Raw genomic sequence first — 25,617 nt, 5'->3', positions numbered from 1 at the left:
TCCTCTGCCTCAGGCCAGTTGGCCTTACAGAATCTAATCAAAGATAATCAAGCATACAGGGATACAAAAACAGCAAAGGGTGTCTTTAAGCAGCAAAAGCAGATTTCAGGTGTAAGAATTACCAGATAATAAATAATATAGTAAGTATGCTTATTAAATTTAAAGAAATAAAGAACAAACTTGAACACAGAAAACAGGGAACTATAAAAAGGGCAGTGAATTATTTGAAAAAGAACCAAACAGAACTTCCTGAAATGAAAAATACCACAAATAATATAAAAATCAGTAAATGGGTTTAATAACGAGTTAGTCACAGCTGAAGAAAAGAATTTGTGAACTGAAAGCCAGATCAGAAGAAATTATCCAAATCTCAGCCAGAGGAACAAAAAGATGGAAAATATAGAAGAGAGGTCAAGAGACATGGAAGACACAATGAGAACGATTATGTAAAATCAGAGTTCCCGCAAGAGATGAGAGAGGATCTGCAGCACAGCCAAGATTTGAAGAGATAATGGCTGAGAATTTTCCAGCAATAATGAAAAACTCTAACCTACAGATTCGAGAAGTCCAGCAACTCCCAATAGGTTAAATATAAAGAAACAAAACCTAGATAACTGCAGAACGCCAAAAACAAAGAGACGGTCTTTCAAAGTAGCAAGAAGGAAATGGAATGAGTGAGGCTAACTGTCAGAAGAGCTCTTAGGTAATCTTGTTATGAAGGTGAATGCCTTCCTAGACCACAGCAAAATACAGTCATAAGTCAAACACTTTAGGACAAGGCTGTTTAGATAAGTATGACTGTTTTGACAAATGTGTAAGTCATGTTTACTGGCAGGGATCCATCTCTGTCATATATAATTAAATACTCAAAGGATTTTCTTCTTCCAAGGAAAAAAAAAGCAGAATTCAAAGAAGTGTTGCCCAAAATGACAGGTTTGTGTTTTTTTTTTAACCCCACTAGTACTACATTATTACAGATAAAGCCTATTCCCTGTTGGAAATTTGAGAGCCTAAATGTGAGCCACACTTGTTATGTTACAGACCTCGGCATTTCAATTCCTCTCTTCTGAAATGAGGCTCAGACTAGCACGAAAAGCTCCTCTTTTTCTAAATGTAGAAACATCTTGGGCTTTGGAATGAGAAAGACTGCTGGAATCAATTAGGCAAGATACTTAACCTCCAAGAGCAGTTACTGCAGCTATAAAATAAGGATAATGGTGACTACCTTCATTTAATCATTCAACATATATTTATTGAGAATCTTTTAAGTATGAAGCACTGGGTACATAAAGGTACATGTATATGCAGATATAAACACACACGAGGGGCTTCCCTGGTGGTGCAGTGGTTAAGAATCCACCTGCCAATGCAGAGGACACGGGTTCAAGCCCTGGTCCGGGAAGACCCCACATGCCGTGGAGCAACTAAGCCCATGCGCCACACCTACTGAAGCCTGAGCGCCTAGAGCCCATGCTCCGCAACAAGAGAAGCCATGGCAATGATAAGCCCGCACACCGCAAAGAAGAGTAGCCCCTGCTCGCCACAACTAGAGAAAGCCCACACGCAGCAACGAAGACCCAACACAGCCAAACATAAATAATAAATAAATAAATTTATATTAAAAAACAAAAACACATGGACTTCAGGGAAAACATAGCATAATGCTGATAGACCTTTACATTCTGGGCAGAACAGCTGAGCTTGCTCAGTGAATATGACTAGACCACGAAGACCTAAAGACACTGACATCAGAGATTACCCAACTAAATGGCCCAGCTAGATTGCCACACTGAGCAGCTCACTGTGACAAGCCCTACCTAGAACCTCAGCGATTCTAACCATTTTGCTAGCTTCCACTCTTATATCTGAGCAGAAGGGCAAAAATTATGAGTCTCTAAAACAACATATTCAGGAAAAACACCAGAAACAAACCATAATGGAGGAAAGAGACACCATGCAGGGAGAATTTTTTAAATGATCATTGACATTCTCAAAGGGAAGAGAAGATATTTCAACCAGGATAAAAACCGATTATATATGTGTATGTATATATGTTTTACATACACACAGATACATCTATATCTTTGTGAAAGAAACATCTAGAGAACAAATGAAAAGCTCAATAAAAGGGTCAGAAGACAAAGGCAAGGGAATTTCCTACAGAGCAAAAAGACTGGAAGATGGAAAATAAAGGGCAAAAAAATCAGAGGACTAGACCAGAAGGTCCAATATATGAATGACAAAAATTCTCCAAAGAAAGAACAGAGAAAATGGAAGGGAGGAAGCCACTGAAACAACTCAAGAAAATGAGCAGAGTTTGCAGATTGAAAGGACTCACTAAGTACATGCCAAGTACCATTGTTAAAAGTAAACCCAGGGGCTTCCCTGGTGGCGCAGTGGTTGAGAGTCCTCCTGCCGATGCAGGGGACACGAGTTCGTGCTGCGGTCCGGGAAGATCCCACATGCCGCGGAGCGGCTGGGCCCGTGAGCCATGGCCGCTGCACCTGCTCGTCCGGAGCCTGTGCTCCGCAACGGGAGAGGCCACAACAGTGAGAGGCCCGTGTACCGCAAAAAAAAAAAAAAAAAAAAAAAAGTAAACCCAGACCAAGGCACTCTGTTAAGAAGCTGAAAAACACTGGAGACAAAGAGAAGATCCTATATATTTCCAGGGACTGAAAACAAGTCACATGAAAGAACTCAGAATTAGAATGCTTTGTACTTCTTATGAAATACTGGAAGCTAGAAAGCAATGGAACAAAGCCTTCCAAATTTCGAAGGGAAATAATTTCTAATCAATACCAAAACTACCATTTAAGTGCAATGGTAAATCAAAAACATTTGCAGAAGTGCAAGACTTCAAATATTTTACCTCATATTCACCCTTTCTCAGAAAGCTCCATTTTGCTGGAGATGCTACAGTAAAATGAGCGAATAAACCAAAATGAGAGAGTAAATGAGAGTGTCCAAGAAGAAGACATAGGATTCAGGAAACAGGGATTCCAATATAGAAGAGAGAGGAAGAATTCCCAGAATAATAATGAAAAGAGATTCAGGGAGGAGAGCTGTGCAGTACATGTAGAGGGCACCAGTCCAGAGGCTTTGCAAGAGAATTCATCCCAAAGATAAAATTAAGAGAATGATGCATCTTAACAACCTGAAAGAAGATTAAGCAAGTGGTGAGGAGCTTGGGGTTGAATCTGTGATAAGTTCAGAAAAAGAACCAGGAGCAAGATAACATTATTTGCTCCAGGAAAAGTAGAAAGTTGCATAGAAAAGAAAAAGTTTACTATGTGGCTTAGATGTTAAAAGCATTGTATAGTCATAATAATATAAGCACTAAATATTCAGTGAATCAAAATTATGATATGTCTATTGTGTGGATAAAAGTTATAAAAGGTATGAATATGAAATGGGGATAGGAAGGGGAAAGAGAGCTAAATTTTTCTTCCATAATGGGATATCAATACATGCTGCTTAAAACATGTATTTTAAGAAATACAAGAAATAAAGATATTTCTTTAAGAATCAAGAAATATCAATACCAGCATGTGATTTAGAAAAATAATGGTTAAATACCAAAATAATTAACTTAAAAAGATGTAAATGGTAGCCTCTGGGAAGAGGCAAACAAGGGTAGGGCATGAGAGCTGGAGACTGCTGTTGTTAGTAACTCCTGGCGGAACCTGGCTGAGTAGATCTCACCCTTACCACACAAGGGAATTATGCTGATACCTGAGACCCACCCCAGGCCAAGCAAATTAGAATCACAGGAGTTGGGACCCAGGTACAAGTGGTTTTGAAGAGGGCTCTGAATGTTTCTGATGCACAGAAAAAGAACTATAGCTTTCAACTATATGGATGAGTTACTTTCATAAAAATTAAAAAGTAATACTGAAATGAAGAAATAACATGAAGTGTTTGTATTTACATGAAGAAACATTTAGAAAACACATATATGTTCGTAAAACATTCATATGGATGAAATGGATATAACAAAGTATGTACTGAAGAAATAATACATGTCACCCAGCTCTTTTTCATTAGAAACTTGCAAAATGATAGTTTAAGAATTTTTATGTGCTTTGTGGGAAAAGTAAATGTCAGACACTTTCATATGTTAACACAGAGAACTGCACACCTGATTCAGAGGCATTAACTAGTTTTTTTTTTTTTTTTTTTTTTTTTTTGGGGTACATGGGCCTATCACTGTTGTGGCCTCTCCCGTTGCGGAGCACAGGTTCTGGACGCGCAGGCTCAGCGGCCACGGCTCACGGGCTCAGCCGCTCCGCGGCATGTGGGATCTTCCCAGACCGGGGCACGAACCTGTGTCCCCTGCATCGGCAGGCGGACTCTCAACCACTGCGCCACCAGGGAAGCCCCATTAACTAGTTTTTTAAAAGACTAAATTAGTCTACATCATGCCCTTATTTGCCTACTGCCCATGGGCTCCCCATTTCATTTCTAAAGATCAGAATGTTCTTGACAATTTAATTTTTTAGAGGAGTGACACTGCACGTGCCATCAACACCAAACACACACAGAAATCTATTATTCCATGGTTATCCTGGGTGTTGGGATATTGAAATTTAGAATTAAAGCATGAGACATAATTCCAATTATGCACAATGGTGTTTTTTCAAAATCATCATCCAATACGCAGTCTACATCCAAACGACACTCTGGAAATAGCAGGCACATAACATGAATGATATTCTTGAGATTATAAAAGATGGTATCAAATAATGTCCAATTAAATTGAGAGAAATTAATAGATTGTGAAAATACTTTCAGTGCATGCTAGATCATAGTAAGCAATACACTTGCTTACTGTGCATCAACACATTCCGTTACACTGTTAAACTGTAGCAAATGTTTCCTTTTCATTGACAAAGGCACAGAATGCTTTTTTTGAATTCTGTGAAGACACAAAATGCCTGGACTCTTCTGATTTTATATGTTTATATGGGGTAGCCAATAAACCTTTTCCTCTAGCAGCCTCCCACCCTCTCAAAAAGATTAAAAATGACAACAGCACACTCACAATTTAAGAGTGTACATAGCTAGTTTTCCTAAAAATCAAAAGTTGTAACGTTAAACTTGACAAAATGGGTAGCAAGAAACATGCTGAACAACGTAGGGTGGGATGGATGCTCTTGGAATTCCGACTTTAAAAAGTGAAACTAAGCATGAAAATTAGATGGAAAAATATGCTTGGGGTCAGCTTTTTTGGCTACCAGACATTTCTGTTGCTCTCCTGAAATAAACGTATTAACGTTTGCTTCCCCATCTAATATATGAACACCCACAACAGAAATAATTTTAATTGGCAGATCTGTGTTTCCAGCATATTTCTGAGTATACTGTCCACTAATGAAATATTCCAACCATATACAAAGGGCTCCAAAAATTCTGTTTTCATTTTCCTGTAAATTACTATTGTTTGAATTTTAGCATCCAACTTTAAAGTGTCTCACTGCTGCCATTCTTTATACAATCATTGAAAACCACTGCTTCTATAGCAAAATATAGAAGAAAGGATTTTCACATTAAGTCCCTGTTACTTATTTCAGACTTCAGGGTCATCTTTTTTTTACTTACTGTCGCAAATTAAAAAAAACAATAATAAGTGCCTCTAAAACAATTTGTGTTGATATTCAATGAATACAACTCTATAACATGGGATAGAAATTCCACTTAAACTATAGTAGCTCAGTGTATAGAGGGGAAAAAGTTTGAAAACTAGAAAATAAAATGTTCCCATATACTTCAACCTCTATAAAAGAAAACTATTCTGGGTTATATAACAAAAATAAACCTCCCACCAGTGATCTTGGAAATCTTGAATTTTTTTTCCCGCAGGAGGATTTATTATTTTCCACTGAGTGTCCATTCATGCGTTTTCTTCTTGTTTCTATTCATAGCACCAGATCCTGACTAGCATGCACAACCTCAAAAGAAAAGAAAGACTAAATACAAACTGTGTAAAATTAAATAAAATAAAGCAAAATAAAAAGGCACATGTTCAGATTGGTTACCTCAGGGTGATGCCATAGTGTCTAACGTGGAATAGCGCTCATGGAACTCACCTTATACGCAACACTATTGGATGAATCCACAATGATGAACAGGGGCTTCCTTGTGAAAGGATAGAGATCTCCAGGATGAAGGCTGGGAAAACAACAAGAGTAACAGTGAATGACTGTATAACTTTATCAGCCAAGTCTCAGAAATCTTAATTATCAGTTTGGTCTGCTCACATCTCCTTTTTGTCACAGCACTGGGAGAAAAACAAAGATTAATTAAGCAAAAGACCAAAAAAGCCTGTATTTACTGGGGTAGACAAGTTAACAGTTTTATTTGGAAAAAAAAAATTCGAACATAATTACTATTCAAGAATATTCAAGCTAAAGAGAAGTCTCTATATTTAATATATATATTAATATATTTAAAGATGGATAAATAAATACACATGAAAATCTCAGAAGTCAGCATTTAGGGACTTTCTTAGTATTTAAAAGTTCCTCCTAAGAACATGTTCTGAAAACAAGATGTAATAACAACCAGATTTCTATTTCAATGAATCTTTCAAAATCTATATCCATTTTAAAGATTTTTATTATTTTAAGCTATATCTTAATATTGCAGACAATAAGCAGGGGCTCCCCTTCTATTATCTACATTTCCTCTGGACATGTGCATCAGAATCAGCTGGGGTGCTTGTTAAAGATACAGATTCACTGTGGCCCACAGAAGGCTAAAGTCCAGTAACATGCATTTGAGAGCCACTGCTTAAGGTCACAATTTTGGTGTGCATGCTCTTTCCCATGGTTGGTGGACAATGTGGGTAGTTTATAAATATTTATGTAAATATACAAAATGATGTTGTCAATGAGCAATATCATCAAACCCCAATATATTTCAAATACAAGTTTTTCTGATATAAATCATTTACAACTATGGTCAACTATAGCACCAACACATGGCTTGGGGGACCATTAGCTATTATACGTGTAATTTGAAACATTTCCCTCTGCCCTCCCTTCCCTACTCTTTAATATGAAGAGTTACATTTTTATGTAAAGGGTTATTAGAAATGCAGTTTCAAGCAAGTCCTGTTTCCTCTATAATGAGACTGCTCTCTCTCAGCTAGGGAAATTTCAGAGCCCATAATGGCCCAACCAGTGAATGCACTGAGCAAACTTTCATGGATGAAATCTCCTTGAAATCATACAGCTAACTTCATTTTTGCTATATCACACCAACATAACCTTATATTAAAAAGCTTATATTGGAAAAAAAAAAAAAAAAGCTTATATTGGGCTTCCCTGATGGCACAGGGTTAAGAATCCGCCTGCCAATGCAGGGGACATGGGTTCAAGCCCTGGTCCGGGAAGATCCCACATGCCGCAGAGCAACTAAGCCCATGCACCACAACTACTGAGCCTGCGCTCTAGACCCTGCAAGCCACAACTACTGAGCCTGCGTGCCACAACTACTGAAGCCCGTGCACCTAGAGCCTGTGCTCCGCAACAAGAGAAGCCACTGCAATGAGAAGCCCACGCACCACAACAAAGAGTAGCCCCGCTCGCCGCAACTAGAGAAAAGCCCACGTGCAGCAACAAAGACCCAACACAGCCAAAAATAAAATTAATTAATTTTTAAAAGGCTTATTTTGATATTAACGTGCATCATGTCCTGCCTTATTATTTATGTATATATTTATTGTCTCCTCCAACTTGAATGAACAGATCTCCAGTGATTGAACAGTTCCTGACATATAATACATACTCAATAAAAAATTGTAAAATAAATATTAACCAACAATTCTAATTGCCTAAGATAGTCAGAGCCTGAGATATTGCTGGAATCCAAATAAGTGTTATGAATAGCAGTCTAAGGGAACATTCCATTTTACTTAATATTTTATAAGAGAGAACTATAATTTTTATAATACATACCAGTGCATTTCCTTGTGGGATTGATTTCGTTTGTGGATGGCATCTCCATTTATAATATCCCGGTTACTATTAGTAAGTACCCCTCCAAAATCATAAGGACCTATAAAAAGAAAGGGAAGAATCCTAGACTTCAATTGGAGAGTAGCATTGATTTGATGTTCGAACACAAAGGTGTTGGGTGAATCTTTCATCGATACAAATGGAAGATAATTATAAAACATTTTTGTTAATTGAAAATTTAACATTTTAGTTTAACATAGCATTTAAATGATTTCAGCATGTTGCCTGTTCCAATATTTTAAAAGATCATCTGACCATCTTCATCAGTTCTTCAGATTATAATGAGAAACAAAACAAGAATCTACTGCATCCCATTATTCTGGGTAAAAAAGAGATGGAGATCTGGGATGTTCAAAATGATCTTCTCATTTCAAGCAAAACTAAAATCTCAAGTTCAACAAAATTATTTAAGTAAGAAAGTTGCAGAATGAAGTCCTAATAATTTCTTAAATATAATTTTAAAAGGGCCACTAATTGTAAAAATGTAGGGAAATTTTTGAATGGAACTTGAAAATTCTCACTGACAAAAACTTCATTTTTAAGAAAAGAATTACCAAATACCAGTGTAGGAAAAAATCCACTATCATTATTATTACATCAACCACTGTAATTCCGGTTTGGGAATTAGCCTTTTCCCACTGGTACTATCAGTTAGTTAAATAAACTCTTGTGTAAATGGAACAGCAACTGTGGAATGTTAGGAATGATCTCTCTCAAAGGACCATTCAGTTAGTAACTACTGTACTTTGAAAAAAGTAAAACAAGAGATCAATACATTAGGCGGGGCCCAGAAAATCTGATTCAATAGTGTATAAGATATGGAAATAATTATTTATAAATAAAAGTACTAACTTTATCACCAAAAAATTAAAGTATTTATGATTTTGCATCACTTTTTTTTTTTTGCGGTACGCAGGCCTCTCACTGTTGTGGCCTCTCCCGCTGCGGAGAACAGGCTCCGGACGCACAGGCTCAGCGGCCATGGCTCACGGGCCCAGCTGCTCCGCGGCATGTGGGATCTTCCTGGACTGAGGCACGAACCCCTGTCCCCTGCATTGGCAGGCAGACTCTCAACCACTGTGCCGCCAGGGAAGCCCTGATTTTGCATCACTTTTAATAGTGTTATATTTTATCCCTTAAAAAAAAAAAATCACAGCAATGAAGAGAGATTTATTTTGTTTTGTTTTCATTTTAACACTTTAAGAGGATCTGTAGGTCATGCAAGGAAGATGGCAGGGACATGCATTGTATAAAGGAATGCAAATTTCAACAAACAAATGAGGAGGAAAATGTTAAGGATGTTAAGAACATTTTTTTTTTTTGTCCCAGTAAAGATTTAATTGCCTTGTTTACATCCAAGCTACTCATCTAGTTCAACCAATTTCATATATTCTGGACTCACATGCTCTGGACAGCTTCAAGTTTTTATTCTAAAATAGCATCCCAATATTCTACAGATTGAATCCATAAAACCAAAGAAAGCACACAAAATAAAATTATGTCAAGGACTTGAACTTTCACAGTTACAAAAGTGCACTGATTTCTACAAGACTTTCAGCCACAGTGAAGCCGCTGACCAGATTCCCTAACACACTAAAGGCTCAGAAAAATTCAACGATGTGAAGTAGATAATTAGGCTTGGTTATTCCATGCACATATATGTGTTTGCTTTTAGCAAATCTGTTAGAGAGGCATGCATGTAGTATGTGAATTTGCTGATCTTTTTTAACTTTACCGTATAATATTTCAGCAAATAAAACAGACTGGGGTATCTACAAGATTGCCGATTCAGCAAATAGACCCGGTTTCAAATTTGGGAGCCTCTCTAGAAAGCTTGAGATTGTCTGTGGGCTATGGGCCATCGCCTTGTAGAAAATAAAGAGAATTCAAGCCCTGCTCACGACAGGGAGCATTCCTTTATTGTACCTTCACTATCAGAACGACCTGTGGGGAAAACGCCAGTGGCTGACAGGTAAATCAGAAGCACACTATTGGCAGGCAGCTCCTGAAATTAAAGAAAATCACATACACAAAACGACAAACAGGAAACAACAGTTTTATTGAAAGTTCATGACATTTTACAGTTGTAGGGAAAACAAGAACCTAATTTAACATATAATGGTCTCTTCCAAGAGAAAAGTCACTCTTGCTAGTTCCAACTTATAACTGTCTACACAGCAAAGGTTCATTATTAACCTAGAACCATTGCCAAAAGTTTTGAAGACAATCTCTGCTTCAAAACCCCATCATTTAAAGAACGTTCTCTGGAAAACTTAAGATGGAGAAGTAAAGATCCTGACTATAGGTCTAAAAGACAAACTTCCATCCGTGCCTTTCTCTATATAAACTGAGAGGAATTCCCTACTCATGGTTCTTTCAGACGACCAAAATGTTTCCCAGAGCCACCATTCAGGTGGCTATTCTATTTATAGAACATGCCTATAAAATCTGCTCCTGTTTTTCAGTTCTGCATTGACTATTATGCCTAAAGCAGTTTAGCAAGAAAAACCCGGAGAAAGGAGAATGATAATTAATCAATATTCTCATTAATTAATGGTAGGGAACATTCATAACATAATAAGCAATTTCCATTCCAAAAACAGCTATGATTAGGATATTCTAAGGCAGTTTTCATTTTCATATTTTTCCTAAATTCTTGACTCAAATATTCAAAGAGAAAAGTGACTCTCAGATTCCATTTAAGGCACACTTTCCCCATATACTAAAAAGTACTGGATGATAGATACCTTAAAAGATGCTGCTAAGAATGTGTATAGTTGGCTGAATGTTGGTTTGTAGAGCAGGTACTTGTGGGGGTTTTCTCGCCTGGTAGGCTTGTCAGCTGATTCCTATATTTACACACAGAAAACAATGCACATACAGTCGGTCCTCTGCATCCATGGATTCACCCAACCACGGATCAAAAATATTTAGAAAAAAAATTCTAGAAAGTTCCAAAAAGCAAAACTTGAATTTGCTGTGCACCAGCAACTATTTACATAACATTTACAACTATTTACATATAATTTACATTCTATTAGATGTTATAAGTAATCTAGAAATGATTCAAAGCATACGAGAGGATGTGCATAGGTTGTATGTAAACACTATGCCACTTTAAATAAGGGTCTTGAGCATCTGCAGGTTTATCCACGGGGGTCCTGGAACCAATCCCCCGTGGATACTGACGGATGACTATACAAACTGTACTTGACATATGAATTATCAATGCCTATTTTTACTATCCTTTTCATTAAATATCTTTTTTTAATTAGCATTATGCTTATTTATTTCTCCTGCGTCTCATCAGGAGAATTCTTTATTCACACTCATGGCTTTCGCTGAATAACAGCATTCCATGAGGAGCAGAAGCAGCAAATTGCAGATGTAGGGAGAAGGTCACCTGCATTCCTGGTTTATTCATCTGGGAAGCTAAATTCATTGGCTCCCTTTCCAGGGCTTGTAACATCCGGAACATGTCAACAGTTAGTTCACTGAACTTAACCTGCAAGGAAAACAAAACTGACCGTTAATGCAGTACGCAGACCTTGAAGTGTTTAATCATATTGTTACTCTTGACTTTCATGTGTACCTGATGACATTGGATATTTTATTCCAAAAAATTTCAAAAGACAGAAAGTTAAAAAAATTATACAGTGACACCCTTATGCTCAATAGCTAGATCCTATAACATTAACATTTTTCTATATTTGCTTCAACACGTCTCGCTCCATCTATCAATACTTCTATCAATCCATCAATTTCCACAGGTATTTTTAAAAACAAAAAGTAGTCACGTAAACACAGAGACCTATATTAGATCCCATAAAACATGTTAACTTTTGGCAAACCAGCCAGGCTGCAATATGACTATGGCCCATTTTAAAATCACTTCATTACATTTTGGCACTACATAATGTTTAAGATTGAATCCTGAGAATTGCCTGGAGGTCCAGTGGTTAGGACTTGGAACTTTGACTGCCGGGGCCCTGGGTTCAATCCTGGGTTGGGGAACTAAGACCCCACAAACTGCGTGGCACAGCAAAAAAAAAGAAAAAGAGAAAAGACTGTATCCTTTTCTATTTTGTTTTGTTTTTAACAACTTATTTTTTATTTATTTTTGGCTACGTCGGGTCTCAGTTGTGGCATGCAGGCTCTTCACTGCAGTGTGCTGGCTTCTCTCTAGCTGTGACGTGCAGGTTTTCTCTTCCCTAGTTGTGGCGTGCGGGATCTGGGGCGCGTGGGCTCTATAGTTTCCGGCACGCAGGCTCTCTCGTTGAGGCACGCGAGCTCAGTCGTTTTGGCGCGCGGGGCTTAGTTGCTCTGTGGCATGTGGGATCTTAGTTCCCCGACTAGGGATTGAACCCGAGTCCTCTGCATTGTAAGGTGGATTCTTTACCACTGGACCACCAGGGAAGTCCCCTCCTTTTCTATTTTGAATAATACTTCTACAGAACTTCATGTAGGCAAGGTTTTAATTTAAATTAAAATGTTTTAATTTAGAAATTTGCAAATTAAAGCTTTAAAATCCAAAATTGGAGAATTATAAGAAAAAGTTAACAACAAAAATGACAGATGTAAGGGAAGGATCCAAAATTAAAACTTGTATAAGTAATACATATAGAAAAGTGTATCCATTGGTGACCTTTCCAATATCCCATAATTTTCAGTAAATTACAGTTGTAGTACCTTAAATCCTCATTGTCATGGGACTATTCTGTCATGAAAAAATATCTGAAATTTGCTTTTGACAAATGGACTTAAAAATAACTCCTCCCCCATTTTTGCCTGATTGTAAAGGCAATATACAGATGTAGAAAGTTGTAAGGAAGAAAATAAAAATCACTTAAAATTTTGCTAAATTTTTTAGAGATAAATCTTTTATGATATTGGTAAATTTCTTCCTTGTCTTTTTCTTGTGCATATATGTATTACACATAGACATTTTCACATATATAATAAAATAATTCTGTTTACATAGGTCCATATTATTTTCACTTGCCATATCATAAGTATCTTCTTCTGTGATTAAAAATTCTTTCTAAACCATTTAAATGTCTACAGTACAGTCCATATATAGACACAGCATAATTTAATTAACTATTTCCTAGCAAATGGATGTTAGGATATTTACAATGAAATAATTCTGTAACAATCAAAAGTACTATTTTTCAAAGTGAATTTTAAGCATAATTCCTTCACAATTCTTTACCTGGTTATTACAATTACCAATAATGAGTGCATCAGCCAGAGACAACTGTCCCACAATCATGCCCTGTTCCAGCAATGGGGCTCCTGTTTCAGCAAGGCGATTAGACGTGATAACAATGGTATTATCATCATTTAATACCATCACAGGGTCTGCCTGGAGAAAAAGCAGTAAGTGGTTGATGGCCAAGACAAAATGTCAATATAAGAAATTATTCCTTCTTTTTGACATATACACATAGTAAAAAAGTATACCACATATGCATTTACATACATAATTATGACAACCTTTCTTGTCAAGAACTGACCTCAATGAAAGCTGCTACTTCTTGAAGCACCAGGTTCCATTCCACTTGATCTTCAGTATTAAAGCGGTGAGTATAATCTTCAATTTCATCCGAGAGTTCCTGATTTTACAATATCACAAAGAGAAATGGTTATAGAAAAAAAATCATAAAAATACATTGTATATTGTACCATACTCCTGACAGAAACTGATACAGTTAAGAAGTTTGATTATTATCAGTATACGGTCCCAGTTATAACCAAAACAGAATGAAAATTACATGGGCTTGCTTCAAAATCAAAAACTCCAAAATGATAACACATCAGTAAGATCTTCATAGAAATCCACAGTGACCCATACCTACTCTGCTACATCAGCAATGACTTTATTAACAGGAAACTCTTAAAGGTAAACCCCCCCAAATTTTAACATTAAAAAATATATATATAAATTCTTTGTATTTATATCATACTATTTCTTTTGGAAATAATCTTATTAGTAACTGGGGATGGAGGAAGAAGGCTTGTCAAAACTAGCATGTTATACTGAATCACTTTGCTGTACACCTGAAAATAACACAATACTGTAAATTATACTTCAATTAAAAAAAAAAGCAAAAACTAGCATGTTATACTCGAGCGCCAAAAAATCAAGAAGTATGCCATTGAAACCACTAACTGAATACAGAGTGTAACCAGAATGTAGCATGCAATAATTACAGATATTAAGTGAATCTAGAATGCAGTTAACTCTTAATTACCTGAGGTAATGAAGGATAGAGTGATGCAGACATACTAAAGGGAGGAAAAATCGAAACTCATTCACACCTTTGTAAAACATTTTTCTTGACCTAACTTTTCAATTATTTTCTTAAACCAAATATTTTAACTTTTGTTTACATTTGCCAACCATTCATGGATGGGTGATGAAATGTAAAATAAACTAAGGGGACAAAAGTAAGAAATTAAGACAATTATCTCTGGTGTATTTGAAATATGAAGAGTTGGAAAAATTTTTTATCATTACCCTTGTCATAAGTTACCATACTCTCAAAGTTGTAATGATTTAGATATATCAAAATTATTTTAACCTTAAATCTATTTTTAAAAAACAAAATTATCCACAGACAATGAGAGATTAGGATTTTAATGATTTTAAAGTACATTTACCTTCACCAGATCCTTTACAACATCCATTTTGTTGAGAAGAAGACAAACTACTATAAATCTTGCATAGTATCGTAGCTTCTTAACTACCAACTCAGGTCTATGGTAGAAAAATGGAAAATCATAACATTTAAAAAAATATGCTTTTTGATTTTTCTAACTTTCTGATAGCTTTTTAAACTCTTTTGATACTATTTTGCACAGTTAAAAACATTGCTTCATATAACCTCTAGTCTTTTAACACATTTCTTACTCAATGGTTCATTACATTGTTCATTCATATATTAAATTCATTCAAGAAGTATCTATTGAAACTTAGATGCATCAGGCACTATGCTAAGTACTAGATTAGAATGATTTAAAAAAAAAAAAACTATAGACACAGTCCCTTCCCTCACAGATCTTACAGACAGAAAAGTATTTAAAATGTAGAGGAGACAGATAAATACTTAAAATACTGGAATAAATATTACAATGATGTAATATTACAAAATATTACAATGATTACAATTTGAGCCCACAGGACAGGATCTTGGGTGAGAGAAGGCATCTTAGCGAGAGTAATGTTTAAGTTAAGACTATACGGAAGACGTTACAGTAGAAACTAACACAACACTGTAAAACAACTATACCCCAATAAAAAAAATTAAGGGCTTCCCTGGTGGCGCAGTGGTTGAGAGTCTACCTGCCGATGCAGGGGACATGGGTTTGTGCCCCGGTCCGGGAAGATCCCACGTGCCGTGGAGCGGCTGAGCCCGTGAGCCATGGCCGTGGAGCCTGTGCTCCGCGACGGTAGAGGCCACAACAGTGAGAGGCCCGCATACCGGAAAAAAAAAAAAAAAAAAAAAAAAAAAGAGAAGTCACTGCAATGAGAAGCCCATGCACCACAATGAAGAGTAGCCCCTGCTCGCCACAACTAGAGAAAGGCTGTGCGCAGCAACGAAGACCCAACGCAGCCAAAAATAAATAAATAAATATTTTTAATTAAAAAAAGATGAGAAGACAACTAGTCAGGAAAATATGAGACAAAAAGACTTCTAGGAAGATCAGTCTTTGTTTTGAAATCTTATTTTTCTAACGTTAATACAATCAAGCTAGTTTTCTTATACTTACTATTTGTATGCCATATCTTTTTCTATCCCTCTACTTTCAAGTACCTGTGTCTTTTCATTGTAACCCATCTTTTGTAGACAGTATGTAGTTAGGCCTTGCTTTTTTATCCACTTTGACAATCTCTGCCCTGTATACTCAGGAACTCAGACCATTTACATTTAGCCTTATTGTTGCCTTGGCTGAGTTTGCAACTCTCACCCTGCTATTTGTTTTCTACTTGCCCCTTCTGTGTTTGTGGTCCTCTACTGCTCCCTCCTTGCTTTCTTTTCAGCTAACCAAATATATTTTAGTATTCTATTTTATATCCTCTATCAGCTTCGTACTTATACTGCTTCATTACTGTTCTTTTCGTGATTGCTAGGAATAGCAACATACGTCCTTAACTTATTAAAGGCTATTTACAATCTATATTACACCTCTTCACGCCTGACCCTTAATATTTATCCCTTATCTGGAATTCCCTGGCGGTCCAGTGGTTAGGACTCTGAGCTCTCACTGCTGAGGGCCTGGGTTCGATCCCTGGTCGGGGAACTAATATCCCTCAAGCCTCACAGTGTAGCCAAAAATACATATATATATTTATCCCTTATCAATTCAAACAGGACATTTTCAATTTCTACTTCCTGTTTTCCACATCCTGCATTGCAAATAAAAAACCTTACAATATATATTTTGTATATGTTTCACATTTTCCGTAATAAAAATTTTTTAAATTCCTCTTTGACGCATGAATTTAGAAATGTGTCTACTGATTAACATAATGATTTTGTTAAACTATGTCTCGCTCTTAATTTTTAATGGAATTGCACCACCGTTAGAAAATGTATACTTGAAAAATTATTGAAACATTTTTTGTGGCAAATATAAGTCAACTTCACAAAAGTTTCATATAAGCTTGAAAATTATGTGCATTCGCTTATTGTCGTATGCACTTTCATGCACATTAGAACAAGTTTTCAATTATGTTACTCAAATCTTATAGTTGCTTATCTTCTTGACACATAATTAAATGCTATATTAAAAATCTCCATGTACAATACATGTGACCATTTATCAATTTCTCCCTGAAAATATGCCACTTTTTGCTTTGTTTATTATTATGCTACATTACTGGGCATATACAAGTTTAGAAATTTTTTATTTTCCTGAGTTGTTCCTTTTATCATTATGAAGTAAAGCGCCATCCTTAATAATATTTTCTGCCTGAAATATAAATAATGTATACATAAATAGAGCAGCATTTCTTCCCCTTAGTATCTGTCTCATTTGTCTTTTCCTATGTACCTTATATCTTTGGAGGGCCTCTTGTAGATAGTATATTACTGAATTTTTCTTAAAAAGGCATACTGATAATCTCTGACTTTTCCCTAGGAAGTTTAGATCACTTTCATTGACTATGATTACCAATGTACTTGGACTTGTTTCTACTTTATTATTTCGTGCTATAATTATACTTTTTTTCATATATATTCCTTTCGTACTTTTTACTGTAATGATCATAATTCACTTTCCTCCCCCTTCTACCTGTTTTGAATTTACACCTTCTCCTTATGTTCCTTAAAAATATTTTTCTTAATATTTTAATAAGCAAACTTTACTTACTCTAAGCTTCCTCTGAACAATAAATGGATCTTACTAGTATGGTTGAATTCTTTATTTTCTCCCTTCTTTCATGTTGTTTTCCAGGATTTGGCACCATTTTATCTTAATAACCTCAATTAGCCATTATTAAGATGATTACTGTCTTATAAAGTCCATGCTTCCTTAGGAAGCAAGGGGATAATTTTTTCTCATGAATCCTTGTATATCATCCCTTCCTTTTAGTTTCAATTTTCCTCTTCCTGAAGAAATCCTCAGAAGTTCCTTTATATCAGCAAAACCAACCATGCCCCTGCAAAGCTGTGATAGCACTGATCAGAGGGTTAATGACCTGGGGATTTCCCTCACGTTCTTGACAGCTAAGCTTTCCATTTAAAGGGATGGTTGATCCTTTTTTTAAATTAAATTTATTTATTTTAAAATCTTTATTTTTATTTAATTTATTTATTGTTTCTGGCTGCGTTGGGTCTTCACTGCTGCGCACAGGCTTTTCTCTGGTTGCAGCGAGTGGGGGCTACTCTTCGTTGCGGTATGCGGGCTTTTCATTGTGGTGGCTTCCCTTGTTGCGGAGCATGGGCTCTAGGTGTGCAGGCTTCAGTAGTTGTGGCTCGCGGGCTCTAGAGAGCAGGCTCAGTAGTTGTGGCGCATGGGCTTAGCTGCTCCGCAGCATGCAGGATCTTCCTGGACCAGGGATGGAATCCGTGTCCGCTGCACCGGCAGGCGGATTCTCAACCACTGCACCATGAGGGAAGCCCCAAATTTATTCATTTTCTTTATTTATTTTTGGCTGCATTGGGTTTACGTTGCTGCATGTGGGCTTTCTCTACTTGCGGCGAGCAGGGGCCACTCTTTGCTGAGATGCACAGGCTTCTCATTGCGGTGGCTACTCTTTGATGCAGAGCACGGGCTCTAGGCGCACAGGCTTCAGTAGCTGTAGCACACAGGCTTAGTTGCTCTGTGGCATGTGGGATCTTCCCAGACCACAGATTAAACCCATGTCCCCTGCACTGGCAGCCGGATTCTTAACCACTGCACCACCAGGGAAGTCCTGCAATGGTTGCTCCTTTTTAGCCAGTACTTCTAGGTGTTTTGGACGCGCAGGCTCAGCGGCCATGGCTCACGGGCCCAGCTGCTCCGCAGCATGTGGGATCTTCCCGGACTGGGGCACGAACCCGTGTCCCCTGCATTGGCAGGTGGACTCTCAACCACTGCGCCACCAGGGAAGCCCCCTTCTAGGTGTTCTGAAGACACTATTTTAGATTATCTAGGCTGACACACTGTCAGAAGTGGAATTCAAAACGGAAGGAAAATTTGTAGGAGGTTGATGTCAATTCATACTTAAAATATTAATAAGACAGTTCCATTAATTTTTTGAGAAAAAAAAAAACAGGTTCTATGAAACTATATGATAAATTATACAATCATGTAACACAGACTACATGAACATATACTGAACCAGGGATTGGCAAACTTTCTATAAATGGCCAGACATTAAATATTTTAGATATTGTAGGCCAAATATGGTGTCTATAGCATATTTAACTTTTTTTTCACAACCCTTTAAAAACGTAAAAAGGATTCTAAGCTACCAGACAGTACAAAACCAGGCCATAGTTTGCAGATCCCTGTATTAAAAACACATACAGAAGTGAGGAGGCATTTGACTTTGGAAACCACTGTGTTGAACTGCTATCCACTCATACACGACAGGCTATCCTATCAAGCCTGAAAACCTGAATGATGACCCACAGCCTTCTGCCTGCTGCAGAAGAAGTCATCCTGTGAAGCTCACGACTGGGAGGCGTCAAGGTCTTCAAGTTTAGATTCACATTTTCCACTATTAAAAACTTCAGGGCTTCCCTGGTGGCACAGTGGTTAAGAACTAACCTGCGAGCTCTATTTACAATAGCCAGGACTTGGAAGCAACCTAAGTGTCCATCAACAGATGAATGGATAAAGAAGATGTGGCACATATATACAATGGAATATTACTCAGCCATAAAAAGAAACAAAATTGAGTTATTTGTAGTGAGGTGGATGGACGTAGAGTCTGTCATACAGAGTGAAGTAAGTCAGAAAGAGAAAAACATATACGGTATGCTAACACATATATATGGAATCTAAAAACAAAAAATGGTTCTGAAGAACCTAGGTGTAGGACAGGAATAAAGAGGCAGATGTAGAGAATGGACTTGAGGACACGGGGAGGGGGGAAGGGTAAGCTGGGACGAAGTGAGAGAGTGGCATGGACACATATACACTACCAAATGTAAAATAGATAACTAGTGGGAAGCAGCCATATAGCACAGGGAGATCAGCTCGGTGCTTTGTGACAACCTAGACAGGTGGGATAGGGAGGGTGGGAGGGACACGCAACAGGGAGGAGATATGGGGATATATGTATATGTATAGCTGATTCAGTTTGTTGTAGAGCCAAAACTAACAAACAAACAAAAAGAATCCGCCTGCCAATGCAGGGGACATGGGTTTGAGCCCTGGTCCGGGAAGATCCCACATGCCACGGAGCAACTAAGCCTGTGCATCACAACTACTGAGCCTGTAGTCTAGAACCCGCAAGCCACAACTACTGAAGCCCGCGTGCCTAGAGCCCATGCTCTGCAACAGGAGAAGCCACCGCAATGAGAAGCCTGCGCACCGCTACGAAGAGTAGCCCTGCTCACTGCAACTAGAGAAAGCCTGTGCACAGCAACAAGACCCAATGCAGCCAAAAATAAAAGAAATAAATTAAGAAAATAAAAAATAAAAACTTCAGGGCTTCCCCGGTGGCGCAGTGGTTGAGAGTCCGCCTGCCAATGCAGGGGACATGGGTTCGTGCCCCGGTCTGGGAAGATCCCACATGCTGCGGAGCGGCTAGGCCCGTGAGCCATGGCCGCTGAGCCTGTGCGTCCGGAGCCCGTGCTCCGCAACAGGAGAGGCCACAAGAGTGAGAGGCCCGCGTACTGCAAAAAAAAAAATAAAAACTTCAGTACTGTCACCACTAGAGGTGACATGATTTTCTTTGGCAAAGTTCTTCTGGCACTCCCTAATTGCCGCCTCGTCTAACCTGTTAGGACCACTACTTGTAAGACGCCGACTCTTGACACATCTGCCTGAGAAACTGTTTTTCTGGGTGGCTAACTGAAATATCTCCCCCCAGCCTCTGTGTGCTTGGAAATTTCACCTTCTCAGGATCTAACTCTGACCAGATTCAGCCTTAGTCATTTACAACAGTCAGGGTTTGCAGCTTCTAGGACAAGTGATTATGTGCTATTGTCTTCTCCGCTAAACACGATGGGCCATGGAATTAGGACATGCTGAGAGTTGTGTATGTTTGGTGATAGGCAGTCACCTTGGTAATTGTTGGAACATACCATTCCTCCTGGCTTTGACACAGTCCTTAGGTACTGAGACAATGCAGAGAGAACTTGGCCTTTGGAGGAGAGATTTTTGCTTTTTAAAGCTACTGTGAAATTGTGGAATACTTTCTTACTCAGTTTTAATCTACCAGCTGTTGATTTTAGCAGCTGCTGCCAACTGCTACCTTGACTGGCCCCCTTGCCCTCGGTGAACTGAGAAACAAACAACTTACCAACTGAACAAAATCTTTCCTAAGGTACAGGGAACAAAGTCGAGATTTCACAGACTGGACTGTCATTTGATGCTATGTTAGTGGCCTAAGGCAAGAGATTTTGTCATCCTGGCTCCAAATAATCCCACCTCTGTTCGTCTACCCTGCTCTAGGAGGCAGCACAGGAAAACAATTCATATGTGGTATTTGCTATTAGTGTAGAAAATGATTTTAATAAGTCAGACTGTTGGGTTTTAAGCCAAGGGACCTAAGGCCAATTTCCCTTTTGGCAAATTAGAAAATGCGGAAAAGTGAATTATATGAGGTATTTTACTATTGCTTAAAATAGTTCTTTGCTTATATGTATTTTTCATACTCATAAAGTGTTACATAGCCCTTTTGCATTTTTTTAGGGATATAATTTATCTCACCAAGAATTCAGACAAATTGTACAACATGAATGCAAAACAAGAGGGAGTTGGAGGAAATACATCTATAGTGAAAGTATCTGAAGCAAACCATAAGAAAATCTGAAAGGATAGTAATTGATGGAACTTCCTGATAGAAGGAGGAAGTAAGGCCAAAAAGACTTGGGGGAAAAAATGTAGACTTCAGCATCCACACACCTTACTTGTTTCAAGCAAACTCCTCTAGACAAGTGTGAACAAGATTTGCAAGGGAATGAAGGGGATTTACAAGAGTGGGGCTTTCTCCAAAATGTTGCTGTTTAGCTGGAAAGCTTATGGTAGCCAACCACAAAGTGTTCTCTAGAAAAATAGGTAAAAACTATGTTTTCTTCTATTTCTAAGAGAATATAATCTTTCCACTTATATAACAACTGTGAGTTCTGTTGCTGAGAGTAGAAAGAACTTTCAGATATTCCAACAATTCCTGGAATGCTAGCAATAAATTCTCCAGCAGATCCCTGATTTCTTCAATAATTACTTTCTCATCTGGAATCTACCTGTACTCCAAATATGTCTGGGACACCCATGAAAAGGTAATCATCTAAAAGGAAAAGAGAGGGATTTCCCTGGTGGTCCAGTGGTAAAGAAACCATCTTCCAATGCAGGGGACACGGGTTCAATCCCTGGTCCAGGGAACTAAGATCCCGCATGCCGTGGGGCAACTAAGCCCGTGCCACAACTACTGAGCTCATGCGTCTCAACAAGAGAGCCCGCACACTGCGAACTACAGAGCCCATGTGCTCTGGAGCCCGCGCACCACAGTTACAGTGCCCACACACCCTGGAACCCGCACGCCACAACTAGAGAGAAGCCCGCGTGCCACAAGAAGAGCCCGCGCACCACAATGAAAGATCCTGCTTGCCTCAATGAAGATCTCGCGTGCTGAAACTAAGACCTGACACAGCCAAAAAGATAAAGAAAATAAAGAAATATAAATAAATAAATATTAAAAGGGAAAGAGTACACTTGCCCAGCTTCTTTTCATTTTCCTTCTCTCACCCTAGCATTGACCACACTGCGAGATACATAATAAGTGCTCAACAGATTACTGTTGGGGATGAATAACTTCTACATGATTTTTTTTCCCTAACAGCGGAGCTACACAACTGCAAAATGGTATTGGATTTATAAAAGAAAATTCAAACAGCATTACAGCCTTTTCTTTAGTCCTATATGACAGTTGTCAACAGGGTTTTGAATGTACGAACTAAGATGACACAGGCTAAACAGAACAAAGGTATCAGCTAAGCCTCATTTTGGAGTTGTTTCTTTTCTATGAAACTTCGTGTGACCCCAATCTCTCATAAAGAAATAATCCACCCTTCCTTTGTGCTCTGACTCTACCCTGGTACTGTGACATCTGTTACAACATCTGTAATATTTACTGTTTTTAGGTAACACATCTCCGTATGCTTAAGAAGGTCTAGCATATAGCAGGCACTCAATAAATCCCATTAAATGAATTAAAGTTATAAATAAATGTGTGATTTTCTGCATAATTTCCACAGACTAAAAATGCTGAGTGCTTTATCTTCTTCTTTCTGAAAATGGTAGGTGCATACCTGTCCTCTTTATTGACTTGAGAATAATATGATCTTTGTCTGATTGCAGAATAGAAGGAGAAAGCTTCATTCAGATAGCTGGTCTCAGATGTGCGCAGGCTATGAGAAGAAAAAGAAACTCTTTACATTTGACAGGACCTCAAACTCTTCACCATGATAAATACTTGTTCCATTATTCCTCTCTTCCTCTACTCCAGGGGATGGGAATAACTATTCTAAATTTGAGTCAGCAAAGCAATAATCATATCACCCTTAAAATGTATAAAAATAGTAACGATAATAAAAAAAAAAAACACCTCCCCGCCGCTCCCAAGCCTTTTTTGATGGCAACCCAGAGTACACGTTATTCTCATTCTTCAAAGGGCCTCTCTAAACAGCCTTCCACTCAGTTAAATCTTCCTACCTGGGACCAGGTCTTTCATGACCTTCCCCAAATTCATATAGTAATTTGTCCTTTGGCTCATTTCTTTAGTTTTTTCTCAGGACTCAGAAATGGACTAATTCATATTAATCTTCATAGGATGCTGGTGAGTTGGATTTTCTGTTTAACATTTCTAGTTTGTTTTTTTAATTGGAGTATGGTTGACATACAATAACATTTGTAGTGTTATAAGGGATTTCTTAAGAAAATATTCTACCAGGGAAGGTGACTTTAATGATGGGAATCTGGGTGGCATGCCAAAAGACAGGGAAAGGAAGGAATTTTCTGGCCTATTAAACTACAAATGGTCCAAGCCTTTTTATGAAACACCTGGTATCACTTAATGATAATGAGACATTTAGATCCTAAAAGGAGCTCTCTTCTTTCCTTGACTCATGGGTGGGACTATATAGATGATATTGCACTAAGGATACAATTTAAAGTATCTTTATTGACTTCATGTAACCTTTTAGACATATATAAGGATGAGCTTTAAGGTATCCTCCTGAAAACCACTCCTTCAAACATACCAGTTATGATATGTCTCTGTACGGTATCAAGATTCAGGTGAAGCCATTAAGAACCATAAAATTCATTTAGTATTTATCTTTTATCTAAAACCAAGATCATACTCCTTTAAGTTTACAAATGAGTCTGACCAAACGAACTGTGTGGAAGGTGAGCCTCTGAAACAAATAATGTCACTTCGATTATGGAAGGGCATTTAAAAATGCTGTCTCGATCAATATGATCTGAACTTTTAGGATTTCATTTGTAACTCCTCAGTTTTCCCTCCTACCAGGTATGTATTGATGCATACTTCTGCATGCTGTGTTCAAATCAGGACAATGCTTTATGTTTTCCATTTGCGATTCACTTACTAATAATGGTAGTATAGCTGCCCAATCTTAGAAGCAATTTCCCCTATTTGCCACCGCTTCAAGCCATACCGATTATCCAAGACTTGTCTGTTTTACATAGGAAATAAGAAAATAGAAATAAGAGAATATAAATTTCAAAAATAACCAAATCTGTTAATTTAATAGGATAAAGTATCACCCAATTATCATGAAATTTTGAATACATAAATTGAAATTCATGAATTTTTCATGAGATTTCAACATAATCATTCAATTAAATTCAAAAAGCATTCATAAAATGTCTATTTAAAGTAAGTTGAAATATAAAAACAAACTTCTTTGAGCTACATGCATGAAAATTAGAAGCAACCCCCTCCACCCCCCCGCCAAATAGCTTTGCCCAAAAAACAACATCTATTTTTAGAATGAAACCATGAATCTGCCTATCCATTAGAGTTAATCTGCACCATTTCAGGTAATATTGTCTTTAAAAATCAAATAGTATTTACATTTGAAAACCTTAAATAAATAGGGAAAAATCAGTTTGCTTTCATTTGGGTCACAAAGATGAAATACATTAAGATACACTAAGAGATAAAAAGCACTGCAGTGATATATATTAGTCAAACTGTTACTAATAAAAAATGGACCCTCACTCTCCTTTAACTGTAAAAATCCTTTACCGGTGCTGCTGCTGGAACTTCCAGAGTTTGGTGTAAACATCAAAAGTTCTTCCAAAATAAGACTGCCACTGCTTCTGCCCATATTGTGGCAAATCTCTGTAATGAGAAGTAAACATATATTAATTTTAAAACTCGTATGCTACTTGGAAATTGAGTCTTATGATGATACAAACTGGATGGATTTAAAGCACTTGCATTCAAGCTTTCCTTAAAAAAAAAAAGTTACATTTTTTAGAGCAGAAATAGTTCTATTACGGGGGTCCAGTACACATTCTTTCCTGTTCTTCTCACCTACCTCTGACAGCTCATTTGTAGGCTCCTCTGCAGATGCCTCTCCCATGAGGTTTCTAGCACTATCTCCCTTCTTTCTGGGTGCTCGTATTCATACTCACTTATATACTGATAACTTCCACATGTTTGTCTTCAGCTAAGAACTCAGCACTTGGAAAAACATTGCTTTAGGGAATAAATCTAGAAGTGGATGTGCAGGTGGTATTGTTGTTCTCAACTATTCTACCCCCTCCCTGTAAGTGAAACTATATATCCTTGTCCTTGGCCCTGGCCATTTAACTTGCTTTGGCCAATGAAATATAAGTTATCTACCACATGTCTGAGAAGAAGATTTAAGAGGTATTACATGGTTCAGCACTTTTACTTTTCCCTCTG

The 25,617-nt window shown here is 37.7% G+C and overlaps 1 protein-coding gene across 1 annotated transcript in view; it reads right to left on the bottom strand.

Annotated features, from left to right (window-relative positions):
• The window catches only part of SCAI (suppressor of cancer cell invasion), a 138,633-nt gene that overhangs the window by 25,287 nt on the left and 87,729 nt on the right, over positions 1 to 25,617 (bottom strand). The window contains exons 4-14 of the mRNA XM_032636385.1: positions 24,952 to 25,047; positions 24,290 to 24,376; positions 22,988 to 23,086; positions 14,682 to 14,778; positions 13,535 to 13,633; positions 13,231 to 13,383; positions 11,422 to 11,523; positions 10,766 to 10,867; positions 9,945 to 10,023; positions 7,959 to 8,058; positions 6,087 to 6,168 (exon numbers count right to left, since the gene is read on the bottom strand). Coding sequence (XP_032492276.1) covers positions 6,087 to 6,168; positions 7,959 to 8,058; positions 9,945 to 10,023; positions 10,766 to 10,867; positions 11,422 to 11,523; positions 13,231 to 13,383; positions 13,535 to 13,633; positions 14,682 to 14,778; positions 22,988 to 23,086; positions 24,290 to 24,376; positions 24,952 to 25,047 — 1,096 coding nt within the window. The remainder of the gene's footprint in view (positions 1 to 6,086; positions 6,169 to 7,958; positions 8,059 to 9,944; positions 10,024 to 10,765; positions 10,868 to 11,421; positions 11,524 to 13,230; positions 13,384 to 13,534; positions 13,634 to 14,681; positions 14,779 to 22,987; positions 23,087 to 24,289; positions 24,377 to 24,951; positions 25,048 to 25,617) is intronic.

Source organism: Phocoena sinus, chromosome 6 (assembly GCF_008692025.1).
Source record: "Phocoena sinus isolate mPhoSin1 chromosome 6, mPhoSin1.pri, whole genome shotgun sequence".
Taxonomy (NCBI): domain Eukaryota; kingdom Metazoa; phylum Chordata; class Mammalia; order Artiodactyla; family Phocoenidae; genus Phocoena; species Phocoena sinus.
The sequence above is the reverse complement of the archived record's forward strand: the minus strand, read 5'-3'. Positions and strand labels throughout refer to the sequence as shown.